The 26,653-nt window shown below is 55.0% G+C and overlaps 1 protein-coding gene across 1 annotated transcript in view; it reads right to left on the bottom strand.

The window, feature by feature from the left end:
- LOC148100058 (uncharacterized) overlaps positions 1 to 26,653 on the bottom strand; it is a 39,168-nt gene continuing 12,515 nt past the window's right edge. Inside the window, exons 9-10 of the mRNA XM_087849787.1 lie at positions 1,501 to 1,720; positions 1 to 291 (exon numbers count right to left, since the gene is read on the bottom strand). Coding sequence (XP_087705913.1) covers positions 1 to 291; positions 1,501 to 1,720 — 511 coding nt within the window. The remainder of the gene's footprint in view (positions 292 to 1,500; positions 1,721 to 26,653) is intronic.

The raw sequence follows: 26,653 nt of genomic DNA on the forward strand, positions 1-26,653 counted from the left end.
TCAGTTCTTGATCCCTATCTGCCTGTGACTCATCCGACCCAGCTCTTTCCACTTCCACACCTCTGCTATCACCTGTGTGCTTTCTGACAGGTTCTCAGCAGTGGAGGAAAGACTGTTCAGCTGAGTCCATGGTCTTACTGTGGAGCAGTCATCTGACACGTTTCTGGGGTGTATCTCAGCCAGCCACACCTGGATGTCCTCTAAGACATGTTTCAGCAAGGCTGAGTTTTCTGTTCTAGAGTCCACATGTTCAAAGACTGCTTTCCCCCTAGCTTGTGCAAACCGAGCTGGCTGAATGCCCAACACACACACAGAAACCGGTGCGTCCTAACAATCTGGAGGGTCTCCACCCAGCACTGTTACAACCCCAGTCTGCAGTGGGACCTGTCTGCTTTGCTGAGAGATCCAGACAGCCTCAAGGGTCCATGGATCCCCCTGAGCTTGAGTGCCCTGAATGTCTTTCCTTGGCAAGGCATGTCTTTATCCTGTCTTCCTTCTCTCACCCCAACCAATCACAGCAGATGGCCCCGCCCCTCCCTGAGCCTGGTTCTGCCGGAGGTTTCTTCCTGTTAAAAGGGAGTTTTTCCTTCCCACTGTCGCCAAAGTGCTGCTCATAGGGGGTCATATGATTGTTGGGTTTTTCTCTGTATCTATGAAGCGCCTTGAGGTGACATTTGTTGTGATTTGGCGCTATATAAATAACATTGAATTGAATTGAATTGAAGCCATGGTTCCTGCTCCACCAGTGCCTGTGGATCCCTCACCACCCAACCGAGACCTGAGTGGTCCCGTCACTTTCTTTGCCAGTGCCAGGCCTGGTCCCCTGCAAGCCACTGAAGACATCCCGTCTCCTTCGCCTCTCCTTTTGCTGCTGGTGATGCAGCCAGCCCCCTGTTCATGAGTGGATGACTGGTCCACTTCAGGAGATATTTTGTGAGGCTCAGCAGTGCAGAGGGACCTGAGGCCCCTCTCATGGAACCACGTCTACATTCAGAAGTCCTCCATACTGAGACATTAAACATGAAGAGGACAGGCTGAGGGAAAATATGTGCATTATAATTATACTATTAACATTACCATCAGCAGCAAGCAGCAAGCAATAGATTGTGAAGTAGCTGAATTCTGTGTATGCATATTCCCATTTTCATATCCATCACATACATGTGCACATAGGGATCATCTATAATGATCTAGTAGAAGGTTTTCCACTGTAACACGTTCAGGTTGTGTTTGTGATTCCAGGATTTGGAGGATGGCTCTTTCTGCAATAGTTCGTGCTGTGAAGAGAACATCAGCAGTAGAGTTTTGTTGCTGTAGTGTTGACATGTGTCCTGGATGAACACTGAGGCATGAGGAGGCGTGGCAATCTAGTATGACATATTTCCCATCAGAACAGACAGAGAGGTCATGTTCCAGATGTGATACAGGTGTTAATGCAGTTGCACACAGTTGTGTAAATGTTGGGTTTTCTTTGGACTGGTTAGATTTAGCAGTTTTTACTGCCGCCACCTGGTCCTGCTCCACCACAGGTCTCCACGCCACCTGGTCCTGCTCCACCACAGGTCTCCACGCCACCTGGTCCTGCTCCACCACAGGTCCTGGGTACAAATCGTTTCTGTGGGCACTTTTCTCCCCGTGTCTGCGTGGATCCTCTCCACATACTCCAGCCTCCTTCAACATGCAGTCAGTGAGCTCAGGTTCATTAGTGATTCTAAACTGGCTGTGAGTGTGAGGATGTCTCTGTTTGTTAGCCCTGTGATAGACCCAGCCCTGTGCTGGCTGAGACGGCCTCCAGCACAACTGGGATTGTTGATTTTAAGAAACCCATTTAACTGTTGCCATCCATCCACAGAGTGATGTGCAGAGGCTGATCCAGCAGTTTAAATCAGCGGTCTCCAACCTTTTTTGCACCACGGACCGGTTTATGCCCGACAATATTTTCACGGACCGGCCTTTAAGGTGTCGCGGATAAATACAACAAAATAAAACTAGTACCGGTACCGAAAAAAAGAAGATTTATTCATAACACACATGAAAAGACCAAGGAAAACCGAGTAAACGATAAAAACGATAACAAAATAACGCTGAAAACTATACATTTCACACCTGAGCCTCAACTCTTGCGGCCCGGTACCAAACGACTCACGGACCGGTACCGGTCCGAGGCCCGGGGGTTGGGGACCGCTGGTCTAAATCATCTTTTCCTGACTTATGCAGCAGAATAAGATTAAGGCTGAACAACTCTATCAGCTTGGAGGAAACACGGATTTCTAAATATTTAACGTTTCTTGTGTAAAGATAGTAAAAGGTCTGCTACAACCCCCTCATCCATACAAGGTGGTCAAATATTGGATTTGGACGCGTTTATTGACGAGTTGTGGCAGCAAAGGAGTCCCTAAGCAGTAACAGCACATCATTAAGGAGAGCTGGATGTTCTGGATTAAACTGCTCTGTCTCTGTCTTTCTGTATCTATTGGTGCATCTAACTCACCCCTTGATAATCTCTTTCAGTTTCCGTCGGTCGTCACCCCCCAGTTCCAGATCCCAGTGCACAGCATGGACGGGACCAACACACCTGGCCCCATTTCACCAGACCCTCGGAAAACATAGGAGTAGCCCGTCTCCCCCTCCCCTCAGTACCAACACATTTGGACCCAGAAAGCCAGACACCTACCCTTCTCCTGCTCCTACTCCACCTTCTCCACCCACATCCAGGACGATGATGTGAGAGCTGAGTGTTTATTTCACATCACTCTGGTGCTTTGAAGTTCTCTGCCACAGGATTCACACTACACTCAGGTGTGTGGAGAAGTGTCGGCAGGCCTGCTGTGTGACTGCTTTGCTGTGCTCGTTTATTTTCATCTTCACTATTATCTTAATAATACCAACACACTTAAACCGAGTCTGGCTTTTTTGGGGCTCCTTGTGTCACAAAAGTTGAAAGAAAGTTGTTTTTTGAAAACCCTTTTTTATGGAAGCAGATGAGCACGTGGACTGAACCCTCAGCAGCCGCAGTCTGCTTCATACCTGGACACACGGAGCAGCTGAATCTTTCCTTTTATAGACTCAGACCTTCTTTTCTCGTGCTAAAGTGTTCTTGCCAAACACGACACCGGATCCTGTTTGGTTTTGTGCTCAGTCCTTAACTTTTCCTCTAGTTTAAAGGATTTATTTCAACCTGCATGTTTACCTGCAGCTCCTCTATCTTCTAGCCAGGTCTCAACACAAATTTAAATGTTAAGCCTTGCCTCAGTTGCTCTGTCTTTCCGTGACATGTGGCCATAATCCAAGCTGAACCATGAACCTTGCCTCGGTGTATCAGCTCTAGTGAATAGTGCGTCTCTAGTAGAATAGGTCTAAAATCCAGCATGAGCTGGTCTGCCTCCGGTTGGTAAAGCTTTCACGTGGGAATGAACGAAAGCGAAGCCATAACTCTTTCTCCAAGCAACGACAAATCCTTCATTTGTAATTCAGGCATCATGTTAACGGCTCTTACCATAAGTGTCTCAAACAAACCATGTAAGAGAAAAGCCGAGAGAAAATAAGGACTTCATTGCATAGCAGCCACTCTACTGCCGCTCCAGCAGAAACCGCTAAAGCTCAGTGATTAATATGCATAACCTTAGTTCAGTATGGATGAAAGCTCACCTGTGCCAACACCAGTCTATCATTATCTGATGTAGTTATGCAAAAGACAGGTGATTTGGAGAAGTCTCCAGTACAGCATTAAATGTATGTTTACAGCCTCTTGTTTCCTAACACTGAGGCTTCAAAATGTTTAAACCAAAACCAATTGGCAATGTCGTGGAGACCGTGTCCATCTTTTCTGTACAATTTGTTTAACACGCCAAAATCTAGTAAAAATGGCAGACATCATATATACTGGGTTATTCTGTCAGCTGAGGTGGTGTTTTTAAAGAGCTGATGTGTTAGTTAATCTTTGGTGGGAGTTGAAACCAGAAGGATTCTTCTCCCAGGAAACATTCCCAGCATCTTTTACAGTCTCACTGATATCCGACGTGTTGCTTGGCGTGTCAGTGCTGCTGTTGGTTCCCAGCACTGGCTGTTAGTCATCTGAACATGCAGTGATGAGCCGAAGCATTTATGGTCACCCCTCATCATATGCTAATGAACCTTCATGTGCCACAGTGCACACCTGCTGTGTTGGGGATTATATCAGACAGTTGAAGGTGGTTTGTTGGTTACTACACGCCAGCCTTGGTGTTCCATATGTGTTGTCGCTGGCCATTGTGAGAGCTATCTGCTTGTTTCCCCGAGATTTACTAGTTTGCAGTTCGCTCACAGTACCTTTAAACAAACCCCAGATTATTCTCTCTTCATGAGAGCAGCCATCATGTTGTGGCTCATCCGCAGAAAAGCTCCTTCCCCCTTAGGACCCTCTATTCACTGATCAGCCATGAGAGATTTGCACCTTCTTTGCCACTGATTTTAAAGCCATACGTCTGAGTGACAGACTGAAATCCCAAAGGTGGTAAATCCCACCTTTCTATGCTAAACATGCAAATTGTACACGACATGTTTACACAATACTTGGATAAAACACACTGAATTTTGTGTGTTTACCAGACTTTGCACCCCAGGGGTGGGGGATGTTGGGGAGTGGGGGAACTTACTGCTCATTTCTGCTCAACTAACAGACCCCACTGTCCATCAGAGTGATATATGGTGCCTTACCACAGCCGCGCCCACGTTTCTCCCGATACTGGATGGAGGTAAAGCGATGGAACAGTAAACCACAGCTGTCCTCTTCGCTTTTATGCCATATCTTAGACCAAACCCCGGAAGTTTGGAGTAAAACTTCACCAGGGATGTTTTGTGCACAAGCACACTGCAGCTCAAATGTGCCGCAGTGACCTTCTGGATGCTTTACTGTACATATGGACAGCAACATGCACAGCATGTAAAATGTAATCAGGCTGTGTATTAAAGTTGGCAGCCATGTCTGTTTCCAGCCTGCTTCTCAATGTTCTACTCAGAAAGTATATGAATATATATAGAAGACCTGTTTAAGCTTTTGTTTGTGTGTAATCTTCTTTATTTTCCTGTAACAGAAATAGAATTTTAAGATTAATTTCTATTTTTGTAATGGCCAAGTAGTTCGATGTCTCCTATGTTGGGTTTTCTGTTTTAATGTTCTCTCTGTGCATGTGTTTCCTCTTGTGGATTTAGGAGGAGGTGGCAACGACAGCCCCGTGGCGATGTTGGCCATTTTTGTTTTGTTTTGTAGGGAATCAAAGCCTTATGGGATAAATCTAAATCTGCATTTTCTATGTTATGTGTTTTGATAATAGTGCTGATATTGTAAATGCAGATGTTGTGATGAAACGTTTGCACTTAAATCTTCGGGGTTCCTGTAGTATTGGATTCTGTCACTTTTCTATGCCTCAGAGTTGCTCTTTGAAATGTTGTTTGCTTACTGAGAAATGTCTATTTTCCCAAAGGGAGGAAACAATTATGCACTTGGTATTTTATATGGCAAACAAGAGTTTAATCTTTTACAGTGTATCAAATAAATTTACAATAATTTGTAATCAGGCACTGCCACTTAATATTTATTTGTATGACTTTATACCCAATAGAACTGGTAAGCTATATTGCATATTTTTTGCAGTAACTTTAATGAAAAAAAACCTATGAAATAGCTGGAACGTGACCTCAACCTCAACTCCATTTAAAATCTCCTCTTGGCCTTTTATTCATCGCCATATTTGTTTTTGTATTCTGATTTTATTTTTTCGCCCCTTGACTTTTCCTTCAAATGTAAAATCTTGTTTTGGACAAATTGAGCCCCTTCTTGCTTTGTATTGTCCAGTTCTCCAACTGTTTGATGCTTTTTTGAAATGTTTACAAGCTGCTTGTCTTAAGTGGCGTATTGATGTGCGAGGAAGTGTTTATATCAAAAGAGTTAGGTGAGACCAATAATAAAAGATCTCTAACTGACTGCGTCTTTAATGTCCGCCAGGAAACGAACACGCGCGCATACACTCACACAAATCAGTTTCACTTTTAAATGAATTTCACTTTGTAAACTTATTCAGACTCAGAAAAAGTGAATTTAATTTTATTGACTGAAAATGATCAGGAATAGCCTCTAAATACATCGATTCTCTGTTGTAATTCCAGTAGTGCTGTAGTCCAGCAGCATTAGCATCAAGCTTGAAAACATTGCTACATTGTCTACATCACCACTTTGAATACAAGTTGTTCCAGACTAGGTGCTTAAGTTACCACATTGCTCTGTCCAGTTCAGACAGTGAAAGCATCTTTACTGCAAACGCTGAGACTTTAAGAATGAACCATAATAAACTCTCAAATACTAAGAATTTAATGTCTTGCCCAAAGGTATTTTGGCATGCAGACTGAAACAGCCAGGGATCAAACCACCAACCTTCTAATTAACAGATGACCTGCGCTGTCTCCTGAGCTACAGCCACCTGAATGAAGTGTGAGAAGCTTCTTACCTGTGCTAAGGAGACAACAAACTGGACTTTTGTTCTGTGATCCGGTCCTCTTTTCAGATTAAAGCAAATTTTGTACTTCATTTGAAAATCCTGGAGGACGAGTGGAGAGGCAGCAAGTCCAGGGTGTTTGAAGTCTAGTGCAAAGCCTGTGATGACTGTTGCACCAAGTCCTTTGCTGGTATTTGTGGTGGTCAGTCCACTATTATAAAGTCAAAAGCCAAACTTTGCCATGTAATTTCAGAACACTTCATGCTTTCATCTGTTGACAAGCTATACGGAGATGGATTTTAGCTTTCAGAAGGACTTTACCAAATGATTTTCTGGCCATATTCCCACTGGCCAACACATGAACTCCACATGTTGAAAAAAAAGACAAGAACCACCCAACCTCAAACTACAGATGAGCTGAAGACCGCTATCAAAGCAACCTAGGCTTTAATAACACCTCAGCAGTCCCACAAGCTAACGAACTCCATCGATACAGTCAGTGTTTAAATGAGCATACTTTTCAGATATTTCTGTAAATACTTTTCTGCTTGACCTTGGAAAATATTCTAATAATCTGAGATAATGGATTACCGATTTTTATGAGCCGCACGCTACGAAAGAGGTGTAACTATGGAAGGTGTTGGGATACTGAGTCGTTTTACCACAGGTAACCATTTTAATGCATTTAGCCATTTACATATAAATGGTATGGTGAACATGGTACACTTAAGCTCCCCAGCCTCCCTCAGGAGTCTTTTGAAGGTCTACCAGACGTGGGAATCGTCTTTACAGCACCACTTAGTACCCTTTCAAATGACATACGGCAAAACCAAATTTAAATTTTAGAATGAAAGAACCGTTAAGTCAAATATGCATAACATATAGTAATATAGTAATATAAGACACTTGAAATGAAAGATAAGATCTTTTGTCTGTGAAGGTTCTCAGTCATCCAGGTCATCATAGTCAAAGGACAAAGGACACTCTTTCGAGGATGCCAATGTTCACATTTTGGACAGAGACGACAGATGGTTTGAAAGAGGAGTGAAAGAAGCATCTATGTCCACTGTGAGCGACCATCCTTGAACAGAGGCGGTGGTTTAAAACACCAACTGTCTGCCATCTATAATCCAGTTTTGAGTTCCCTCCTGTCGGATTCTAATATTATTTTATGCCATGTGAGACCCCTAATTAAAGATTGTGAATTATTATGTAGTTTTAGTTTGCATTATTCTCCTGAATTAGAAGAAGGTGATAACTATTACATTTGGTAAACTGATTTGCATTACATTAGACTGTTGATATTGTGAATGAATGATATTGTTTTATGATGCATTATACTACTGAGTTATAAGAAATACTGTTTGCAGAAAGTCATCGCCTTATTTGTCTGGTTAGAAGAGAACAGAGCATATTGCCCCATCTTAGCAGGAGCAGATAAACAGGGAGCCAAGGTCGTAGCTTAGGCACTGTGTGTGAGAAAGAATGTGAATGTTTAGGCTTTTATGATTAGGTGGGGGCCACTAGAGGCTATAAGAGTTTGATCAAGGCTCCACCATTTTGAGATCTGATGCTGTCTGCTGTATGGTGTCCATCTCCCACGCGTGTGTTCATTAAATCATTGTTTGACTTGACCCGGCCGGACCAGTGTGGTTATTTTTGGTTTTCCTCTTGTATCCATCCCCAATATTTGAATTTGTCCCTCTGTGGGGGGAAACTCCCACTAGGTTTATATCTGGGACTCTCCACCATTTGACCTAAGAACTGAAGAAGCTTCTCGGATGAGAGGTGAAACGTCTTCAAGCAATTTAAAGAAGTCCAGACGCTTTTCTTTGCAAGCTCCTTTGACTACGATGACCTGGATGACTGAGAACCTTCACAGACATAACTCCAGGTCTCTCTTTTCATTGTTCAGTAAAATTACAAAACCTCCAGACACATTTTCCTCCCACATGTATTCTGCTGACTTTTGTAATTCTCTTATCTCTTTTTTCACTCAGATATTCACCGTCAACTTAACTCTGTAGGAAATTACGACTATGAAGTGGACTTCCTGTTTCCCCCGCTGTCTTCCTGTCAGTTATTTTCAAGCTGTACTCTTCCCTCCATAACTGATGTATCTAATCTTATTAAAAAATCTAAATCATCAACCTGTCAACTTGACCCTCTTTCCACTGTGTTAGTTAAAGCCTGTCTTACCTCGTTAGCACCTCTCATAACCAGTATTATTCATTCCTCCCTGAACACTGGAATCGTTCCTTCATCTCTGAAAAATGCTTCTGTTATTCCAACTCTCAAAAAGCCTGGTGCAGACCCCAATAACTTTGATAATCTTCGCCATATCAGATCTCCTCTTTATTTAAAAAATTCTTGAAAAAGTTGTCGGCTCCCAGCTTCACTTATACCTCAATGACCATAATCTTTATGAACAATTTCAATCTGGTTTCCACCCCAATCATAGCACAGAAACTGCTTTGTTAGGATTACCAATGACCTTCTGATGGCAGCTGATTCTGGTCTGCTATCCATCCTCATTCTTCTTGATCTTAGTGTGGCGTTTGATACCATTTCTCACAATATCCTCCTGAACCGGTTAGTGATCGGGTGGCACCGCCCACCAGGCTTGTGAAAGAAATAAGAAAAAACCCGGACTGGGCCACCTGGTCACCCTTTGTGCGGGTGTCCGCTCCCCAGGCTCCGAAAGCCTTGCCAGCCCTTGTGATCGGGTGGCACCGCCCACCAGGCGTGTCAAAGAAAGAAGAAAAAACCCGGACCGGGCCGCCTGGCCACCCATTGTGCGGGTGTCCGCTCCCCAGGTTCCCAAAGCCTTCCCAGCCCTTCTGATCGGGACGCACCGCCCACCAGGCGTGTGAAAGAAAGAAGAAAAAACCCAGACCGGGCCGCCTGGCCACCCTTTGTGCGGATGTCAGCTCCCCAGGCTCCGAAAGCCTTGACAGCCCTTGTGATCGGGTGGCACCGCCCACCAGACGTTTGAAAGAAAGAAGAAAAGAAGTAAAAACCCCGACCGGGCCGCCTGGCCACCCTTTGTGCGGGTGTCCACTCCCCAGGCTCCCAAAGCCTTGCCAGCCCTTGTGATCGGGTGGCACCGCCGAGCAGGCGTTTGAAAAAAAAGAAGAAAAGAAGAAAAAAACCCGGACCGGGCCGCCTGGCCACCCTTTGTGCAGGTTTCCGCTCCCCAGGCTCCCAAAGCCTTGCCAGCCCTTGTGATCGGGTGGCACCGCCTACCAGGCGTGTGAAAGAAAGAAGAAAAAACCCGGAACAGGCCGCCTGGCCACTCTTTGTGCGGGTGTCCGCTCCCCAGGCTCCGAAAGCCTTGCCAGCCCTTGTGATCGGGTGGCACCGCCCACCAGGCGTGTAAAAGAAAGAAGAAAAAACCCGGACCGGGCCGCCTGGCCACCCTTTGTGCGGGTGTCCGCTCCCCAGGCTCCCAAAGCCTTGCCAGCCCTTGTGATCGGGTGGCACCGCCCACCAGGCGTTTGAAAGAAAGAAGAAAAGAAGAAAAAACCCGGACCGGGCCGCCTGGCCACCCTTTGTGCGGGTGTCCGCTCCCCAGGCTCCGAAAGCCTTGCCAGCCCTTGTGATCGGGTGGCACCGCCCACCAGGCGTGTGAAAGAAAGAAGAAAAAACCCGGACCTGGCCGCCTGGCCACCCTTTGTGCGGGTGTCCGCTCCCCAGGCTCCGAAAGCCTTGCCGGCCCTACTGATCGGGAGGCAGCGCCCACCAAGCGTGTCAAAGAAGGAAAAAAAAGCCGGACCGGGCCACCTGGCCAGCCTTTGTGCGGGTGTCCGCTCCCCAGGCTCCGAAAGCCTTGCCAGCCCTTGTGATCGGGTGGCACCGCCCACCAGGCGTTTGAAAGAAAGAAGAAAAGAAGAAAAAACCCGGACCGGGCCGCCTGGCCACCCTTTGTGCGGGTGTCCGCTCCCCAGGCTCCGAAAGCCTTGCCAGCCCTTGTGATCGGGTGGCACCGCCCACCAGGCGTGTGAAAGAAAGAAGAAAAAACCCGGACCTGGCCGCCTGGCCACCCTTTGTGCGGGTGTCCGCTCCCCAGGCTCCGAAAGCCTTGCCGGCCCTTGTGATCGGGAGGCAGCGCCCACCAAGCGTGTCAAAGAAGGAAAAAAAAGCCGGACCGGGCCACCTGGCCAGCCTTTGTGCGGGTGTCCGCTCCCCAGGCTCCGAAAGCCTTGCCAGCCCTTGTGATCGGGTGGCACCGCCCACCAGGCGTTTGAAAGAAAGAAGAAAAGAAGAAAAAACCCGGACCGGGCCGCCTGGCCACCCTTTGTGCGGGTGTCCGCTCCCCAGGCTCCGAAAGCCTTGCCAGCCCTTGTGATCGGGTGGCACCGCCCACCAGGCGTGTGAAAGAAAGAAGAAAAAACCCGGACCTGGCCGCCTGGCCACCCTTTGTGCGGGTGTCCGCTCCCCAGGCTCCGAAAGCCTTGCCGGCCCTTGTGATCGGGAGGCAGCGCCCACCAAGCATGTCAAAGAAGGAAAAAAAAGCCGGACCGGGCCACCTGGCCAGCCTTTGTGCGGGTGTCCGCTCCCCAGGCTCCGAAAGCCTTGCCAGCCCTTGTGATCGGGTGGCACCGCCCACCAGGCGTGTGAAAGAAAGAAGAAAAGAAGAAAGAACCCGGACCGGGCCGCCTGGCCACCCTTTGTGCGTGTGTCCGCTCCCCAGGCTCCGAACGCCTTTCCAGCCCTTGTGATCGGGTGGCACCGCCCACGAGGCGTGTGAAAGAAAGAAGAAAAGAAGAAAAAACCCAGACCGGGCCGCCTGGCCACCCTTTGTGCGGGTGTCCGCTCCCCAGGCTCCGAAAGCCTTGCCAGCCCTTGTGATCGGGTGGCACCGCCCACCAGGCGTGTTAAAGAAAGAAGAAAATACCCGGACCGGGCCGCCTGGCAACCCTTTGTGCGGGTGTCCGCTCCCCAGGCTCCCAAAGCCTTGCGAGCCCTTGTGATCGGGTGGCACCGCCCACCAGGCGTGTGAAAGAAAGAAGAAAAGAAGAAAAAACCCGGACCGGGCCGCCTGGCCACCCTTTGTGCGGGTGTCCGCTCCCCAGGCTCCGCAAGCCTTGCCAGCCCTTGTGATCGGGTGGCACCGCCCACCAGGCGTGTTAAAGAAAGAAGGAAATACCCGGACCGGACCGCCTGGCCACCCTTTGTGCGGGTGTCCGCTCCCCAGGCTCCCAAAGCCTTGCCAGCCCTTGTGATGGGGTGGCACCGCCCACCAGGCGTGTGAAAGAAAGAAGAAAAGAAGAAAAAACCCGGACCGGGCCGCCTGGCCACCCTTTGTGCGGGTGTCCGCTCCCCAGGCTCCGCAAGCCTTGCCAGCCCTTGTGATCGGGTGGCACCGCCCACCAGGCGTGTTAAAGAAAGAAGGAAATACCCGGACCGGACCGCCTGGCCACCCTTTGTGCGGGTGTCCGCTCCCCAGGCTCCCAAAGCCTTGCCAGCCCTTGTGATGGGGTGGCACCGCCCACCAGGCGTGTGAAAGAAAAAAGAAAAGAAGAAAAAACCCGGACCGGGCCGCCTGGCCACCCTTTGTGCGGGTGTCCGCTCCCAAGGCTCCCAAAGCCTTGCCAGTCCTTGTGATCGGGTGGCACCGCCCACCAGGCGTGTGAAAGAAAGAAGAAAAAACCCGGACCGGGCCGCCTGGCCACCCTTTGTGCGGGTGTCCGCACCCCAGGCTCCGAAAGCCTTGCCAGTCCTTGTGATCGGGTGGCACCGCCCACCAGGCGTGTGAAAAAAAGAAGAAAAAACCGGGACCGGGCCGCCTGGCAACCCTTTGTGCGGGTGTCCGCTCCCCAGGCTCCGAAAGCCTTGCCGGCCCTTGTGATCGGGTGGCACCGCCCACCACGCGTGTGAAAGAAAGAAGAAAAAACCCAGACCGGGCCGCCTGGCCACCCTTTGTGCGGATGTCAGCTCCCCAGGCTCCGAAAGCCTTGACAGCCCTTGTGATCGGGTGGCACCGCCCACCAGACGTTTGAAAGAAAGAAGAAAAGAAGTAAAAACCCCGACCGGGCCGCCTGGCCACCCTTTGTGCGGGTGTCCACTCCCCAGGCTCCCAAAGCCTTGCCAGCCCTTGTGATCGGGTGGCACCGCCGAGCAGGCGTTTGAAAAAAAAGAAGAAAAGAAGAAAAAAACCCGGACCGGGCCGCCTGGCCACCCTTTGTGCAGGTTTCCGCTCCCCAGGCTCCCAAAGCCTTGCCAGCCCTTGTGATCGGGTGGCACCGCCTACCAGGCGTGTGAAAGAAAGAAGAAAAAACCCGGAACAGGCCGCCTGGCCACTCTTTGTGCGGGTGTCCGCTCCCCAGGCTCCGAAAGCCTTGCCAGCCCTTGTGATCGGGTGGCACCGCCCACCAGGCGTGTAAAAGAAAGAAGAAAAAACCCGGACCGGGCCGCCTGGCCACCCTTTGTGCGGGTGTCCGCTCCCCAGGCTCCCAAAGCCTTGCCAGCCCTTGTGATCGGGTGGCACCGCCCACCAGGCGTTTGAAAGAAAGAAGAAAAGAAGAAAAAACCCGGACCGGGCCGCCTGGCCACCCTTTGTGCGGGTGTCCGCTCCACAGGCTCCGAAAGCCTTGCCAGCCCTTGTGATCGGGTGGCACCGCCCACCAGGCGTGTGAAAGAAAGAAGAAAAAACCCGGACCTGGCCGCCTGGCCACCCTTTGTGCGGGTGTCCGCTCCCCAGGCTCCGAAAGCCTTGCCGGCCCTTGTGCTCGGGAGGCAGCGCCCACCAAGCGTGTCAAAGAAGGAAAAAAAAGCCGGACCGGGCCACCTGGCCAGCCTTTGTGCGGGTGTCCGCTCCCCAGGCTCCGAAAGCCTTGCCAGCCCTTGTGATCGGGTGGCACCGCCCACCAGGCGTTTGAAAGAAAGAAGAAAAGAAGAAAAAACCCGGACCGGGCCGCCTGGCCACCCTTTGTGCGGGTGTCCGCTCCCCAGGCTCCGAAAGCCTTGCCAGCCCTTGTGATCGGGTGGCACCGCCCACCAGGCGTGTGAAAGAAAGAAGAAAAAACCCGGACCTGGCCGCCTGGCCACCCTTTGTGCGGGTGTCCGCTCCCCAGGCTCCGAAAGCCTTGCCGGCCCTTGTGATCGGGAGGCAGCGCCCACCAAGCGTGTCAAAGAAGGAAAAAAAAGCCGGACCGGGCCACCTGGCCAGCCTTTGTGCGGGTGTCTGCTCCCCAGGCTCCGAAAGCCTTGCCAGCCCTTGTGATCGGGTGGCACCGCCCACCAGGCGTGTGAAAGAAAGAAGAAAAGAAGAAAGAACCCGGACCGGGCCGCCTGGCCACCCTTTGTGCGTGTGTCCGCTCCCCAGGCTCCGAACGCCTTTCCAGCCCTTGTGATCGGGTGGCACCGCCCACGAGGCGTGTGAAAGAAAGAAGAAAAGAAGAAAAAACCCAGACCGGGCCGCCTGGCCACCCTTTGTGCGGGTGTCCGCTCCCCAGGCTCCGAAAGCCTTGCCAGCCCTTGTGATCGGGTGGCACCGCCCACCAGGCGTGTTAAAGAAAGAAGAAAATACCCGGACCGGGCCGCCTGGCAACCCTTTGTGCGGGTGTCCGCTCCCCAGGCTCCCAAAGCCTTGCGAGCCCTTGTGATCGGGTGGCACCGCCCACCAGGCGTGTGAAAGAAAGAAGAAAAGAAGAAAAAACCCGGACCGGGCCGCCTGGCCACCCTTTGTGCGGGTGTCCGCTCCCCAGGCTCCGCAAGCCTTGCCAGCCCTTGTGATCGGGTGGCACCGCCCACCAGGCGTGTTAAAGAAAGAAGGAAATACCCGGACCGGACCGCCTGGCCACCCTTTGTGCGGGTGTCCGCTCCCCAGGCTCCCAAAGCCTTGCCAGCCCTTGTGATGGGGTGGCACCGCCCACCAGGCGTGTGAAAGAAAAAAGAAAAGAAGAAAAAACCCGGACCGGGCCGCCTGGCCACCCTTTGTGCGGGTGTCCGCTCCCCAGGCTCCGAAAGCCTTCCCAGCCCTTGTGATCGGGTGGCACCGCCCACCAGGCGTGTGAAAGAAAGAAGGAAATACCCGGACCGGGCCGCCTGGCCACCCTTTGTGCGGGTGTCCGCTCCCAAGGCTCCCAAAGCCTTGCCAGTCCTTGTGATCGGGTGGCACCGCCCACCAGGCGTGTGAAAGAAAGAAGAAAAAACCCGGACCGGGCCGCCTGGCCACCCTTTGTGCGGGTGTCCGCACCCCAGGCTCCGAAAGCCTTGCCAGTCCTTGTGATCGGGTGGCACCGCCCACCAGGCGTGTGAAAAAAAGAAGAAAAAACCGGGACCGGGCCGCCTGGCAACCCTTTGTGCGGGTGTCCGCTCCCCAGGCTCCGAAAGCCTTGCCGGCCCTTGTGATCGGGTGGCACCGCCCACCACGCGTGTGAAAGAAAGAAGAAAAAATCCGGACCGGTCTGCCTGGCCACCCTTTGTGCGGGTGTCCGCTCCCCAGGCTCCGAAAGCCTTTCCAGCCCTTGTGATCGGGTGGCATCGCCCACCAGGCGTATCAAACAAGGAAAAAAAACCCGGACCGGGCCGTCTTGCTACCCTTTGTGCGGGTGTCCGCTCCCCAGGCTCCCAAAGCCTTGCCGGCCCTTGTGATCGGGTTGCACCGCCCACCAGGCGTGTTAAAGAAAGAAGAAAAAACCCGGACCAGACCGCCTGGCCACCCTTTGTGCGGGTGTCCGCTCCCCAGACTCCCAAAGCCTTGCCAGCCCTTGTGATGGGGTAGCTCCGCCCACCAGGCGTGTGAAACAAAGAAGAAAAGAAGAAAAAACCCGGACCGGGCCGCCTGGCCACCCTTTGTGCGGGTGTCCGCTTCCCAGGTTCCGAAAGCCTTGCCAGCCCTTGTGATCGGGTGGCACGGCCCACCAGGCGTGTTAAAGAAAGAAGAAAATTCCCGGACCGGGCCGCCTGGCCACCCTTTGTGTGGGTGTCCGCTCCCCAGGCTCCCAAAGCCTTGCCAGCCCTTGTGATCGGTTTGCACCGCAAAGCAGGCGAATGAAAGAAAGAAGAAAAGAAGAAAAAACCCGGACCTGGCCGCCTGGCCACCCTTTGTGCGGGTGTCCGCTCCCCAGGCTCCGAAAGCCTTGCCGGCGCTTGTGATCTGGTGGCAGTGCCCACCAGGCGTGTCAAAGAAGGAAAAAAAACCCGGACCGGGCCGCCTGGCCACCCTTTGTGCGGGTGTCCGCTCCCCAGGCTCCCAAAGCCTTGCCAGCCCTTGTGATCGGGTGGCACCGCCCACCAGGCGTGTGAAAGAAAGAAGAAAAGAAGAAAGAACCCGGACCGGGCCGCCTGGCCACCCTTTGTGCGGGTGTCCGCTCCCCAGGCTCCGAAAGACTTGACAGCCCTTGTGATCGGGTGGCACCGCCCACCAGGCGTGTGAAAGAAAGAAGAAAAAAACCCGGACCGGGCCGCCTGGCCACCCTTTGTGCGGGTATCCGCTCCCCAGGCTCCCAAAGCCTTACCAGCCCTTGTGATCGGGTGGCACCGCCCACCAGGCGTTTGAAAGAAAGAAGAAAAGAAGAAAGAACCCGGACCGGGCCGCCTGGCCACCCTTTGTGCGGGTGTCCGCTCCCCAGACTCCGAAAGACTTGCCAGCCCTTGTGATCGGGTGGCACCGCCCACCAGGCGTGTGAAAGAAAGAAGAAAAAAACCCGGACCGGGCCGCCTGGCAAACCTTTGTGCGGGTGTCCGCTCCCCAGGCTCCCAAAGCCTTACCAGCCCTTGTGATGGGGTGGCACCGCCCACCAGGCGTATTAAAGAAAGAAGAAAAGAAGAAAGAACCCGGACCGGGCCGCCTGGCCACCCTTTGTGCGGGTGTCCGCTCCCCAGGCTCCGAAAGACTTGCCAGCCCTTGTGATCGGGTGGCACCGCCCACCAGGCGTGTGAAAGAAAGAAGAAAAAACCCGGACCGGGCCGCCTGGCCACCGTTTGTGCGGGTGTCCGCTCCCCAGGCTCCGAAAGCCTTGCCAGCCCTTGTGATCGGGTGGCACTGCCCACCAGGTGTTTGAAAGAAAGAAGAAAAGAAGAAAAAACCCGGACCGGGCCACCTGGCCACCCTTTTTGCGGGTGTCCGCTCCCCAGGCTCCCAAAGCCTTTCCGGCCCTTGTGATCGGGTGGCACCGCCCACCAGGCGTGTCAAAGAAGGAAAAAAACCCCGGACCGGGCCGCCTGGCCACCCTTTGTGCGGGTGTCCGCTCCCCAGGCTTCCAAAGCCTTGCCAGCCCTTGTGATCGGGTGGCACCGCCCATCAGGCGTGTTAAAGAAAGAAGAAAAAACCCGTACCGGACCGCCTGGCCACCCTTTGTGCAGGTGTCCGCTCCCCAGGCTCCGAAAGCCTTGCCAGCCATTGTGATCGGGTGGCACCGCCCACCAGGCGTTTTAAAAAAAGAAGAAAATACCCGGACCGGGCCGCCTGGCCACCCTTTGTGCAGGTGTCCGCTCCCCAGGCTCCCAAAGCCTTGACAGCCCTTGTGATCGGGTGGCACCGCCCACCAGGCGTGTGAAAGAAAGAAGAAAAGAAGAAAAAACCCGGACCGGGCCGCCTGGCCACCCTTTGTGCGGGTGTCCGCTCCCAAGGCTCCGAAAGACTTGCCAGCCTTTGAGATAGGGTGGCACCGCCCACCAGGCGTGTGAAAGAAAGAAGAAAAAAACCCGGACCGGGCCGCCTGGCCACCCTTTGTGCGGGTGTCCGCTCCCCAGGCTCCGAAAGCCTTGCCAGCCCTTGTGATCGGGTGGCACCGCCCACCAGGTGTTTGAAAGAAAGAAGAAAAGAAGAAAAAACCCGGACCGGGCCACCTGGCCACCAATTTTGCGGGTGTCTGCTCCCCAGGCTCCCAAAGCCTTGCCAGCCCTTGTGATCGGGTGGTACCGCCCACGAGGCGTTTGAAAGAAAGAAGAAAAGAAGAAAAAACCGGGACCGGGCCACCTGACCACCCTTTTTGCGGGTGTCCGCTCCCCAGGCTCCGAAAGCCTTGCCGACCCTTGTGATCGGGTGGCACCGCCCACCAGGCGTATCAAACAAGGAAATAAAACCCGGACCGGGCCGCCTGGCCACCCTTTGTGCGGATGTCCGCTCCCCAGGCTCCCAAAGCCTTGCCAGCCCTTGTGATCGGGTGGCACCGCCCACCAGGCGTTTGAAAGAAAGAAGAAAAAACCCGGACCGGACCACCTGGCCACCCTTTGTGCGGGTATCAGCTCCCCAGGCTCCCAAAGCCTTGCCAGCCCTTGTGATGGGGTGGCACCGCCCACCAGGCGTGTGAAATAAAGAAGAAAAGAAGAAAAAACCCGGACCGGGCCGCCTGGCCACCCTTTGTGCGGGTGTCAGCTCCCCAGGTTCCGAAAGCCTTGCCAGCCCTTGTGATCGGGTGGCACCGCCCACCAGGCGTGTTAAAGAAAGAAGAAAATATCCGGACCGGGCCGCCTGGCCACCCTTTGTGTGGGTGTCCGCTCCCCAGGCTCCCAAAGCCTTGCCAGCCCTTGTGATCGGTTTGCACCGCAAACCAGGCGAGTGAAAGAAAGAAGAATAGAAGAAAAAACCTGGACCTGGCCGCCTGGCCACCCTTTGTGCGGGTGTCCGCTCCCCAGGCTCCGAAAGCCTTCCGGCCCTTGTGATCTGGTGGCACCGCCCAGCAGGCGTGTTAAAGAAAGAAGAAAAAACCCGGACCAGACCGCCTGGCCACCCTTTGTGCGGGTGTCCGCTCCCCAGGCTCCGAAAGCCTTGCCGGCCCTTGTGATCTGGTGGCAGCGCCCACCAGGCGTGTCAAAGAAGGAAAAAAAACACGGACCGGGCCGCCTGGCCACCCTTTGTGCGGGTGTCCGCTCCCCAGGCTCCCAAAGCCTTGCCAGCCCTTGTGATCGGTTTGCACCGCAAACCAGGCGAGTGAAAGAAAGAAGAAAAGAAGAAAAAACCCGGACCGGGCCGCCTGGCCACCCTTTGTGCGGGTGTCCGCTCCCCAGGCTCCGAAAGCCTTCCGGCCTTTGTGATCTGGTGGCACCGCCCAGCAGGCGTGTTAAAGAAAGAAGAAAAAACCCGGACCAGACCGCCTGGCCACCTTTTGTGCGGGTGTCCGCTCCCCAGGCTCCGAAAGCCTTGCCGGCCCTTGTGATCTGGTGGCAGCGCCCACCAGGCGTGTCAAAGAAGGAAAAAAAAGACGGACCGGGCCGCCTGGCCACCCTTTGTGCGGGTGTCCGCTCCCCAGGCTCCCAAAGCCTTGCCAGCCCTTGTGATCGGGTGGCACCGCCCACCAGGCGTGTGAAAGAAAGAAGAAAAGAAGAAAGAACCCGGACCCGGCCGCCTGGCCACCCTTTGTGCGGGTGTCCGCTCCCCAGGCTCCGAAAGACTTGCCAGCCCTTGTGATCGGGTGGCACCGCCCACCAGGCGTGTGAAAGAAAGAAGAAAAAAACCCAGACCGGGCCGCCTGGCCACCCTTTGTGCGGGTGTCCGCTTCCCAGGTTCCGAAAGCCTTTCCAGCCCTTTTGATCGGGTGGCACCGCCCACCAGGTGTTTGAAAGAAAGAAGAAAAGAAGAAAAAACCTGGACCGGGCCGCCTGGCCACCCTTTGTGCGGGTGTCCGCTCCCCAGGCTCCCAAAGCCTTGCCAGCCCTTGTGATCGGGAGGCACCGCCCACCAGGCGTGTGAAAGAAAGAAGAAAAAACCCGGACCGGGCTGCCTGGCCACCCTTTGTGCGGGTGTCCGCTCCCCAGGCTCCGAAAGCCTTGCCAGTCCTTGTGATGGGGTGGAACCGCCCACCAGGCGTGTGAAAGAAAGAAGAAAAAAAGAAAAAACCCGGATCGGGCCGCCTGGCCACCGTTTGTGCGGGTGTCCGCTCCCCAGGCTCCGAAAGCCTTGCCAGCCCTTGTGATCAGGTGACACCGCCCACCAGGCGTGTGAAAGAAAGAAGAAAAAACCCGGACTGGGCCGCCTGACCACCCTTTGTGCGGGTGTCCGCTCCCCAGACTCCGAAAGCCTTGCCAGCCCTTGTGATCGGGTGGCACCGCCCACCAGGCGTGTGAAAGAAAGAAGAAAAGAAGAAAAATCCCGGACCGGGCCGCCTGGCCACCCTTTGTGCGGGTGTCCGCTCCCCAGGCTCCGAAAGCCTTGCCAGCCATTGTGATCGGGTGCCACCGCCCACCAGGCGTGTCAACGAAGGAAAAAAAAAAACGGACCGGGCCGCCTGGCCACCCTTTAAGCGGGTGTCCGCTCCCCAGGCTCCGAAAGCCTTGCCAGCCCTTGTGATCGGGTGGCACCGCCCACCAGGCGTGTGAAAGAAAGAAGAAAAGAAGAAAAATCCTGGACCGGGCCGCCTGGCTACCCTTTGTGTGGGTGTCCGCTCCCCAGGCTCCGAAAGCCTTGCCAGCCCTTGTGATCGGGTGGCACCGCCCACCAGGCGTTTGAAAGAAAGAAGAAAATACCCGGACCGGGCCGCCTGGACACCCTTTGTGCGGGTGTCCGCTCCCCAGGCTCCCAAAGCCTTTACAGCCCTTGTGATCGGGTGGCACCGCCCACCAGGCGTGTGAAAGAAAGAAGAAAAGAAGAAAAAACCCGGACCTGGCCGCCTGGCCACCCTTTGTGCAGATGTCCGCTCCCCAGGCTCCGAAAGCCTTGCCGGCCCTTGTGATCGGGTGGCACCGCCCACCAGGCATGTCAAAGAAAGAAAAAAAACCCGGACCGGGCCGCCTGGCCACCATTTGTGCGGGTGTCCGCTCCCCAGGCTCCAAAAGCCTTGCCAGCCCTTGTGATCGGGTGTCACCGCCCACCAGGCGTGTGAAAGAAAGAAGAAAAGAAGAAAAAACCCGGACCGGGCAGCCTGGCCACCCTTTGTGCGGGTGTCCGCTCCCCAGCCTCCGAAAGCCTTGCCAGCCCTTGTGATCAGGAGGCACCGCCCACCAGGCGTGTGAAAGAAAGAAGACAAAACCCGGACGGGGCCGCCCTGCCACCCTTTGTGCGGGTGTCCGCTCCCCAGGCTCCGAAAGCCTTGCCAGCCCTTGTGATCGGGTGGCACCGCCCACCAGGCGTGTGAAAGAAAGAAGAACAGAAGAAAAAACCCGGACCGGGCCGGCTGGCCACCCTTTGTGCGGGTCTCCGCTCCCCAGGCTCCCAAAGCCTTGCCAGCCCTTGTGATCGGGAGGCACCGCCCACCAGGCGTGTGAAAGAAAGAAGAAAAAACCCGGACCGGGCTGCCTGGCCACCCTTTGTGCGGGTGTCCGCTCCCCAGGCTCCGAAAGCCTTGCCAGTCCTTGTGATGGGGTGGAACCGCCCACCAGGCGTGTGAAAGAAAGAAGAAAAAAAGAAAAAACCCGGATCGGGCCGCCTGGCCACCGTTTGTGCGGGTGTCCGCTCCCCAGGCTCCGAAAGCCTTGCCAGCCATTGTGATCGGGTGCCACCGCCCACCAGGCGTGTCAACGAAGGAAAAAAAAAAATGGACCGGGCCGCCTGGCCACCCTTTATGCGGGTGTCCGCTCCCCAGGCTCCGAAAGCCTTGCCAGCCCTTGTGATCGGGTGGCACCGCCCACCAGGCGTGTGAAAGAAAGAAGAAAAGAAGAAAAATCCCGGACCGGGCCGCCTGGCTACCCTTTGTGTGGGTGTCCGCTCCCCAGGCTCCGAAAGCCTTGCCAGCCCTTGTGATCGGGTGGCACCGCCCACCAGGCGTGTGAAAGAAAGAAGAAAAAACCCGGACTGGGCCGCCAGGCAACCCTTTGTGCGGGTGACTGCTCTCTAGGGTCCGAAAGCCTTGCCAGTCCTTGTGATACGGTGGCACCGCCCACCAGGCGTGTGAAAGAAAGAAGAAAAAACCCGGACCGGGCCGCCTTGTAACCCTTTGTGCGGGTGTCCGCTCCCCAGGCTCCGAGAGCCTTGCCAGTCCTTGTGATAGGGTGGCACCCCCCACCAGGCGTGTGAAAGAAAGAAGAAAAGAAGACAAAACCCGGACCGGGCCGCCTGGCCACCGTTTGTGCGGGTGTCCGCTCCCCAGGCTCCGAAAGCCTTGCCAGCCCTTGTGATCAGGTGACACCGCCCACCAGGCGTGTGAAAGAAAGAAGAAAAAACCCGGACTGGGCCGCCTGGCCACCCTTTGTGCGGGTGTCCGTCCCCAGGCTCCGAAAGCCTTGCCAGCCCTTGTGATCGGGTGGCACCGCCAAACATGCATTTTTAAGAAAGAAGAAAAGAAGAAAAAACCCGGACCGGGCCGCCTGGCCACCGTTTGTGCGGGTGTCCGCTCCCCAGGCTCCGAAAGCCTTGCCAGCCCTTGTGATCGGGTGGCACTGCCCATCAGGCGTGTGAAAAAAAGAAGAAAAAACCCGGAAAGGTCCGCCTGGCCACTCTTTGTGCGGGTGTCCGCTCCCCAGGCTCCGAAAGCCTTGCCAGCCCTTGTGATCGAGTGGCACCGCCAACCAGGCTTTTTTAAGAAAGAAGAAAAGAAGAAAAAACCCGGACCGGGCCACCTGGCCACCCTTTGTGCGGGTGTCCGCTCCCCAGGCTCCGACAGCCTTGCCAGCCCTTGTGATCGGGTGGCACCGCCGACCAGGCGTGTGAAAAAAAAAAAAAAAAAACCAGAAGGGGCCACCTTTCCACACTTTGTGCGGGTGTCCGCTCCCCAGGCTCCGAAAGCCTTGCCAGCCCTTGTGATCGGGTGGCACCGCCAACCAGGCTTTTTTAAGAAAGAAGAAAAGAAGAAAAAACCCGGACCGGGCCGCCTGGCCACCGTTTGTGCGGGTGTCCGCTCCCCAGGGTCCGAAAGCCTTTCCAGCCATTGTGATCGGCTGCCACCGCCCACCAGGCGTGTCAAAGAAGGAAAAAAAACCCGGACCGGGCCGCCTGGACACCCTTTATGCGGGTGTCCGCTCCCCAGGCTCCGAAAGTCTTGCCAGTACTTGTGATGGGGTGGCACCGCCCATCAGGCGTGTGAAAGAAAGAAGAAAAAACCCGTACCGGGCCGCCTGGCCACCCTTTGTGCGGGTGTCCGCTCCCCAGGCTCCGAAAGCCTTGCCAGCCCTTGTGATCGGGTGGCATTGCCAACCAGGCTTTTTTAAGAAAGAATAAAAGAAGAAAAAACCCGGACCGGGCCGCCTGGCCACCCTTTGTGCGGGTGTCCGCTCCCCAGGCTCCGAAAGCCTCTCCAGCCATTGTGATCGGGTGGTAACGCCCACCAGGCGTGTAAAAAAAGAAGAAAAGAACCAGATCGGGCCGCCTGGCCACCCTTTGTGCGGGTGTCCGCTCCCCAGGCTCCGAAAGCCTTGCCAGCCCTTGTGATTGGGTGACACCGCCCACCAGGCGTGTGAAAGAAAGAAGAAAAAACCCGGACCCGGCCGCCTTGTAACCCTTTGTGCGGGTGTCCGCTCCCCAGGCTCCGAGAGCCTTGCCAGTCCTTGTGATAGGGTGGCACCCCCCACCAGGCGTGTGAAAGAAAGAAGAAAAGAAGACAAAACCCGGACCGGGCCGCCTGGCCACCGTTTGTGCGGGTGTCCGCTCCCCAGGCTCCGAAAGCCTTGCCAGCCCTTGTGATCAGGTGACACCGCCCACCAGGCGTGTGAAAGAAAGAAGAAAAAACCCGGACTGGGCCGCCTGGCCACCCTTTGTGCGGGTGTCCGTCCCCAGGCTCCGAAAGCCTTGCCAGCCCTTGTGATCGGGTGGCACCGCCAAACAGGCATTTTTAAGAAAGAAGAAAAGAAGAAAAAACCCGGACCGGGCCGCCTGGCCACCGTTTGTGCGGGTGTCCGCTCCCCAGGCTCCGAAAGCCTTGCCAGCCCTTGTGATCGGGTGGCACTGCCCATCAGGCGTGTGAAAAAAAGAAGAAAAAACCCGGAAAGGTCCGCCTGGCCACTCTTTGTGCGGGTGTCCGCTCCCCAGGCTCCGAAAGCCTTGCCAGCCCTTGTGATCGGGTGGCACCGCCAACCAGGCTTTTTTAAGAAAGAAGAAAAGAAGAAAAAACCCGGACCGGGCAACCTGGCCACCCTTTGTGCGGGTGTCCGCTCCCCAGGCTCCGACAGCCTTGCCAGCCCTTGTGATCGGGTGGCACCGCCCACCAGGCGTGTGAAAAAAAAAAGAAAAAAACCAGAAGGGGCCACCTTTCCACACTTTGTGCGGGTGTCCGCTCCCCAGGCTCCGAAAGCCTTGCCAGCCCTTGTGATCGGGTGGCACCGCCAACCAGGCTTTTTTAAGAAAGAAGAAAAGAAGAAAAAACCCGGACCGGGCCGCCTGGCCACCGTTTGTGCGGGTGTCCGCTCCCCAGGGTCCGAAAGCCTTGCCAGCCATTGTGATCGGGTGCCACCGCCCACCAGGCGTGTCAAAGAAGGAAAAAAAAAACGGACCGGGCCGCCTGGCCACCCTTTATGCGGGTGTCCGCTCCCCAGGCTCCGAAAGCCTTGCCAGTCCTTGTGATGGGGTGGCACCGCCCATTAGGCATGTGAAAGAAAGAAGAAAATAAGAAAAAACCCGGACCGGGCCGCCTGGCCACCGTTTGTGCGGGTGTCCGCTCCCCAGGCTCGGAAAGCCTTGCCAGCCCTTGTGATCGGGTGGCACCGCCCACCAGACGTTTGAAAGAAAGAAGAAAAAACCCAGACCGGGCCGCCTGGCCACCCTTTGTGCGGGTGTCCGCTCCCCAGGCTCCGAATGCCTTGCCAGCCCTTGTGATCGGGTGGCACCGCCCACCAGACGTGTGAAAGAAAGAAGAAAAGAAGAAAAATCCCGGACCGGGCCGCCTGGCCACCCTTTGTGTGGGTGTCCGCTCCCCAGGCTCCGAAAGCCTTGCCAGCCCTTGTGATCGGGTGACACCGCCCACCAGGTGTGTGAAAAAAAGAAGAAAAAACCCGGACCGGGCCGCCTTTCCACCCTTTGTGCGGGTGACCACTCCCTAGGCTCTTAAAGCCTTGCCAGCCCTTGTGATCGGGTGACACCGCCCACCAGGCGTGTGAAAGAAGAAAAGAAGAAAAAACCCGGACCGGGCCGCCTGGCCACCCTTTGTGCGGGTGTCCGCTCCCAGGCTCCGAAAGCCTCTCCAGCCATTGTGATCGGGTGGTAACGCCCACCAGGCGTGTGAAAAAAAGAAGAAAAGAACCAGACCGGGCCACCTTTCCACACTTTGTGTGGGTGTCCACTCGCCAGGCTCCGAAAACCTTGCCAGGCTTTGTGATCGGGTGGCACCGCCCACCAGACGTGTGAAAAAAAGAAGAAAAGGCGAAAAAACCCAGTCCGGGCCGTCTGGCCACCCTTTGTGCGGGTGTCCGCTCCCCAGGCTCCGAAAGCCTTGCCAGCCCTTGTGATCGGGTGGCACCGCCCACCAGGCGTGTGAAAAAAAGAAGAAAAAACCCGGACCGGTCCGCCTCGCCACTCTTTGTGCGGGTGTCCGCTCCCCAGGCTCCGAAAGCCTTGCCAGCCCTTGTGATCGGGTGGCACCGCCAACCAGGCTTTTTTAAGAAAGAAGAAAAGAAGAAAAAACCCGGACCGGGCAGCCTGGCCACCCTTTGTGCGGGTGTCCGCTCCCCAGGCTCCGACAGCCTCTCCAGCCATTGTGATCGGGTGGCACCGCCCAACAGGCGTGTGAAAAAAAAAAGAAAAAAAACAGAACGGGCCACCTTTCCACACTTTGTGCGGGTGTCCGCTCCCCAGGCTCCGAAAGCCTTGCCAGGCCTTGTGATCGGGTGGCACCGCCCACCAGGCGTGTGAAAAAAAGAAGTAAAAACCTGGACCGGGCCGCCTGGCCACTCTTTGTGCGGGTGTCCGCTCCCCAGGCTCCGAAAGCCTTGCCAGCCCTTGTGATCGGGTGGAACCGCCAACCAGGCTTTTTTAAGAAAGAAGAACAGAAGAAAAAACCCGGACCGGGCCGACTGGCCACCCATTGTGTGGGTGTCCGCTCCCCAGGCTCCGAAAAACTTGCCAGCCCTTGTGATCGGGTGACACCGCCCACAAGGCGTGTGAAAGAAAAGAAGAAAAAACCCGGACCGGGCCGACTGGCCACCCATTGTGTGGGTGTCCGCTCCCCAGGCTCCATAAGCCTTGCCAGCCATTGTGATCGGGTGCCACCGCCCACCAGGCGTGTCAAAGAAGGAAAAAAAAAACGGACCGGGCCGCCTGGCCACCCTTTATGCGGGTGTCCGCTCCCCAGGCTCCGAAAGCCTTGCCAGTCCTTGTGATGGGGTGGCACCGCCCATTAGGCATGTGAAAGAAAGAAGAAAATAAGAAAAAACCCGGACCGGGCCGCCTGGCCACCGTTTGTGCGGGTGTCCGCTCCCCAGGCTCCGAAAGCCTTGCCAGCCCTTGTGATCGGGTGGCACCGCCCACCAGACGTTTGAAAGAAAGAAGAAAAAACCCAGACCGGGCCGCCTGGCCACACTTTGTGCGGGTGTCCGCTCCCCAGGCTCCGAAAGCCTTGCCAGGCCTTGTGATCGGGTGGCACCGCCCACCAGGCGTGTGAAAAAAAGAAGTAAAAACCTGGACCGGGCCGCCTGGCCACTCTTTGTGCGGGTGTCCGCTCCCCAGGCTCCGAAAGCCTTGCCAGCCCTTGTGATCGGGTGGAACCGCCAACCAGGCTTTTTTATGAAAGAAGAACAGAAGAAAAAACCCGGACCGGGCCGACTGGCCACCCATTGTGTGGGTGTCCGCTCCCCAGGCTCCGAAAAACTTGCCAGCCCTTGTGATCGGGTGACACCGCCCACAAGGCGTGTGAAAGAAAAGAAGAAAAAACCCGGACCGGGCCGACTGGCCACCCATTGTGTGGGTGTCCGCTCCCCAGGCTCCATAAGCCTTGCCAGCCATTGTGATCGGGTGCCACCGCCCACCAGGCGTGTCAAAGAAGGAAAAAAAAAACGGACCGGGCCGCCTGGCCACCCTTTATGCGGGTGTCCGCTCCCCAGGCTCCGAAAGCCTTGCCAGTCCTTGTGATGGGGTGGCACCGCCCATTAGGCATGTGAAAGAAAGAAGAAAATAAGAAAAAACCCGGACCGGGCCGCCTGGCCACCGTTTGTGCGGGTGTCCGCTCCCCAGGCTCCATAAGCCTTGCCAGCCATTGTGATCGGGTGCCACCGCCCACCAGGCGTGTCAAAGAAGGAAAAAAAAAACGGACCGGGCCGCCTGGCCACCCTTTATGCGGGTGTCCGCTCCCCAGGCTCCGAAAGCCTTGCCAGTCCTTGTTATGGGGTGGCACCGCCCATTAGGCATGTGAAAGAAAGAAGAAAATAAGAAAAAACCC

Source organism: Neolamprologus brichardi, chromosome 13 (assembly GCF_056152115.1).
Source record: "Neolamprologus brichardi isolate AB-2024 chromosome 13, ASM5615211v1, whole genome shotgun sequence".
Lineage (NCBI taxonomy): Eukaryota > Metazoa > Chordata > Actinopteri > Cichliformes > Cichlidae > Neolamprologus > Neolamprologus brichardi.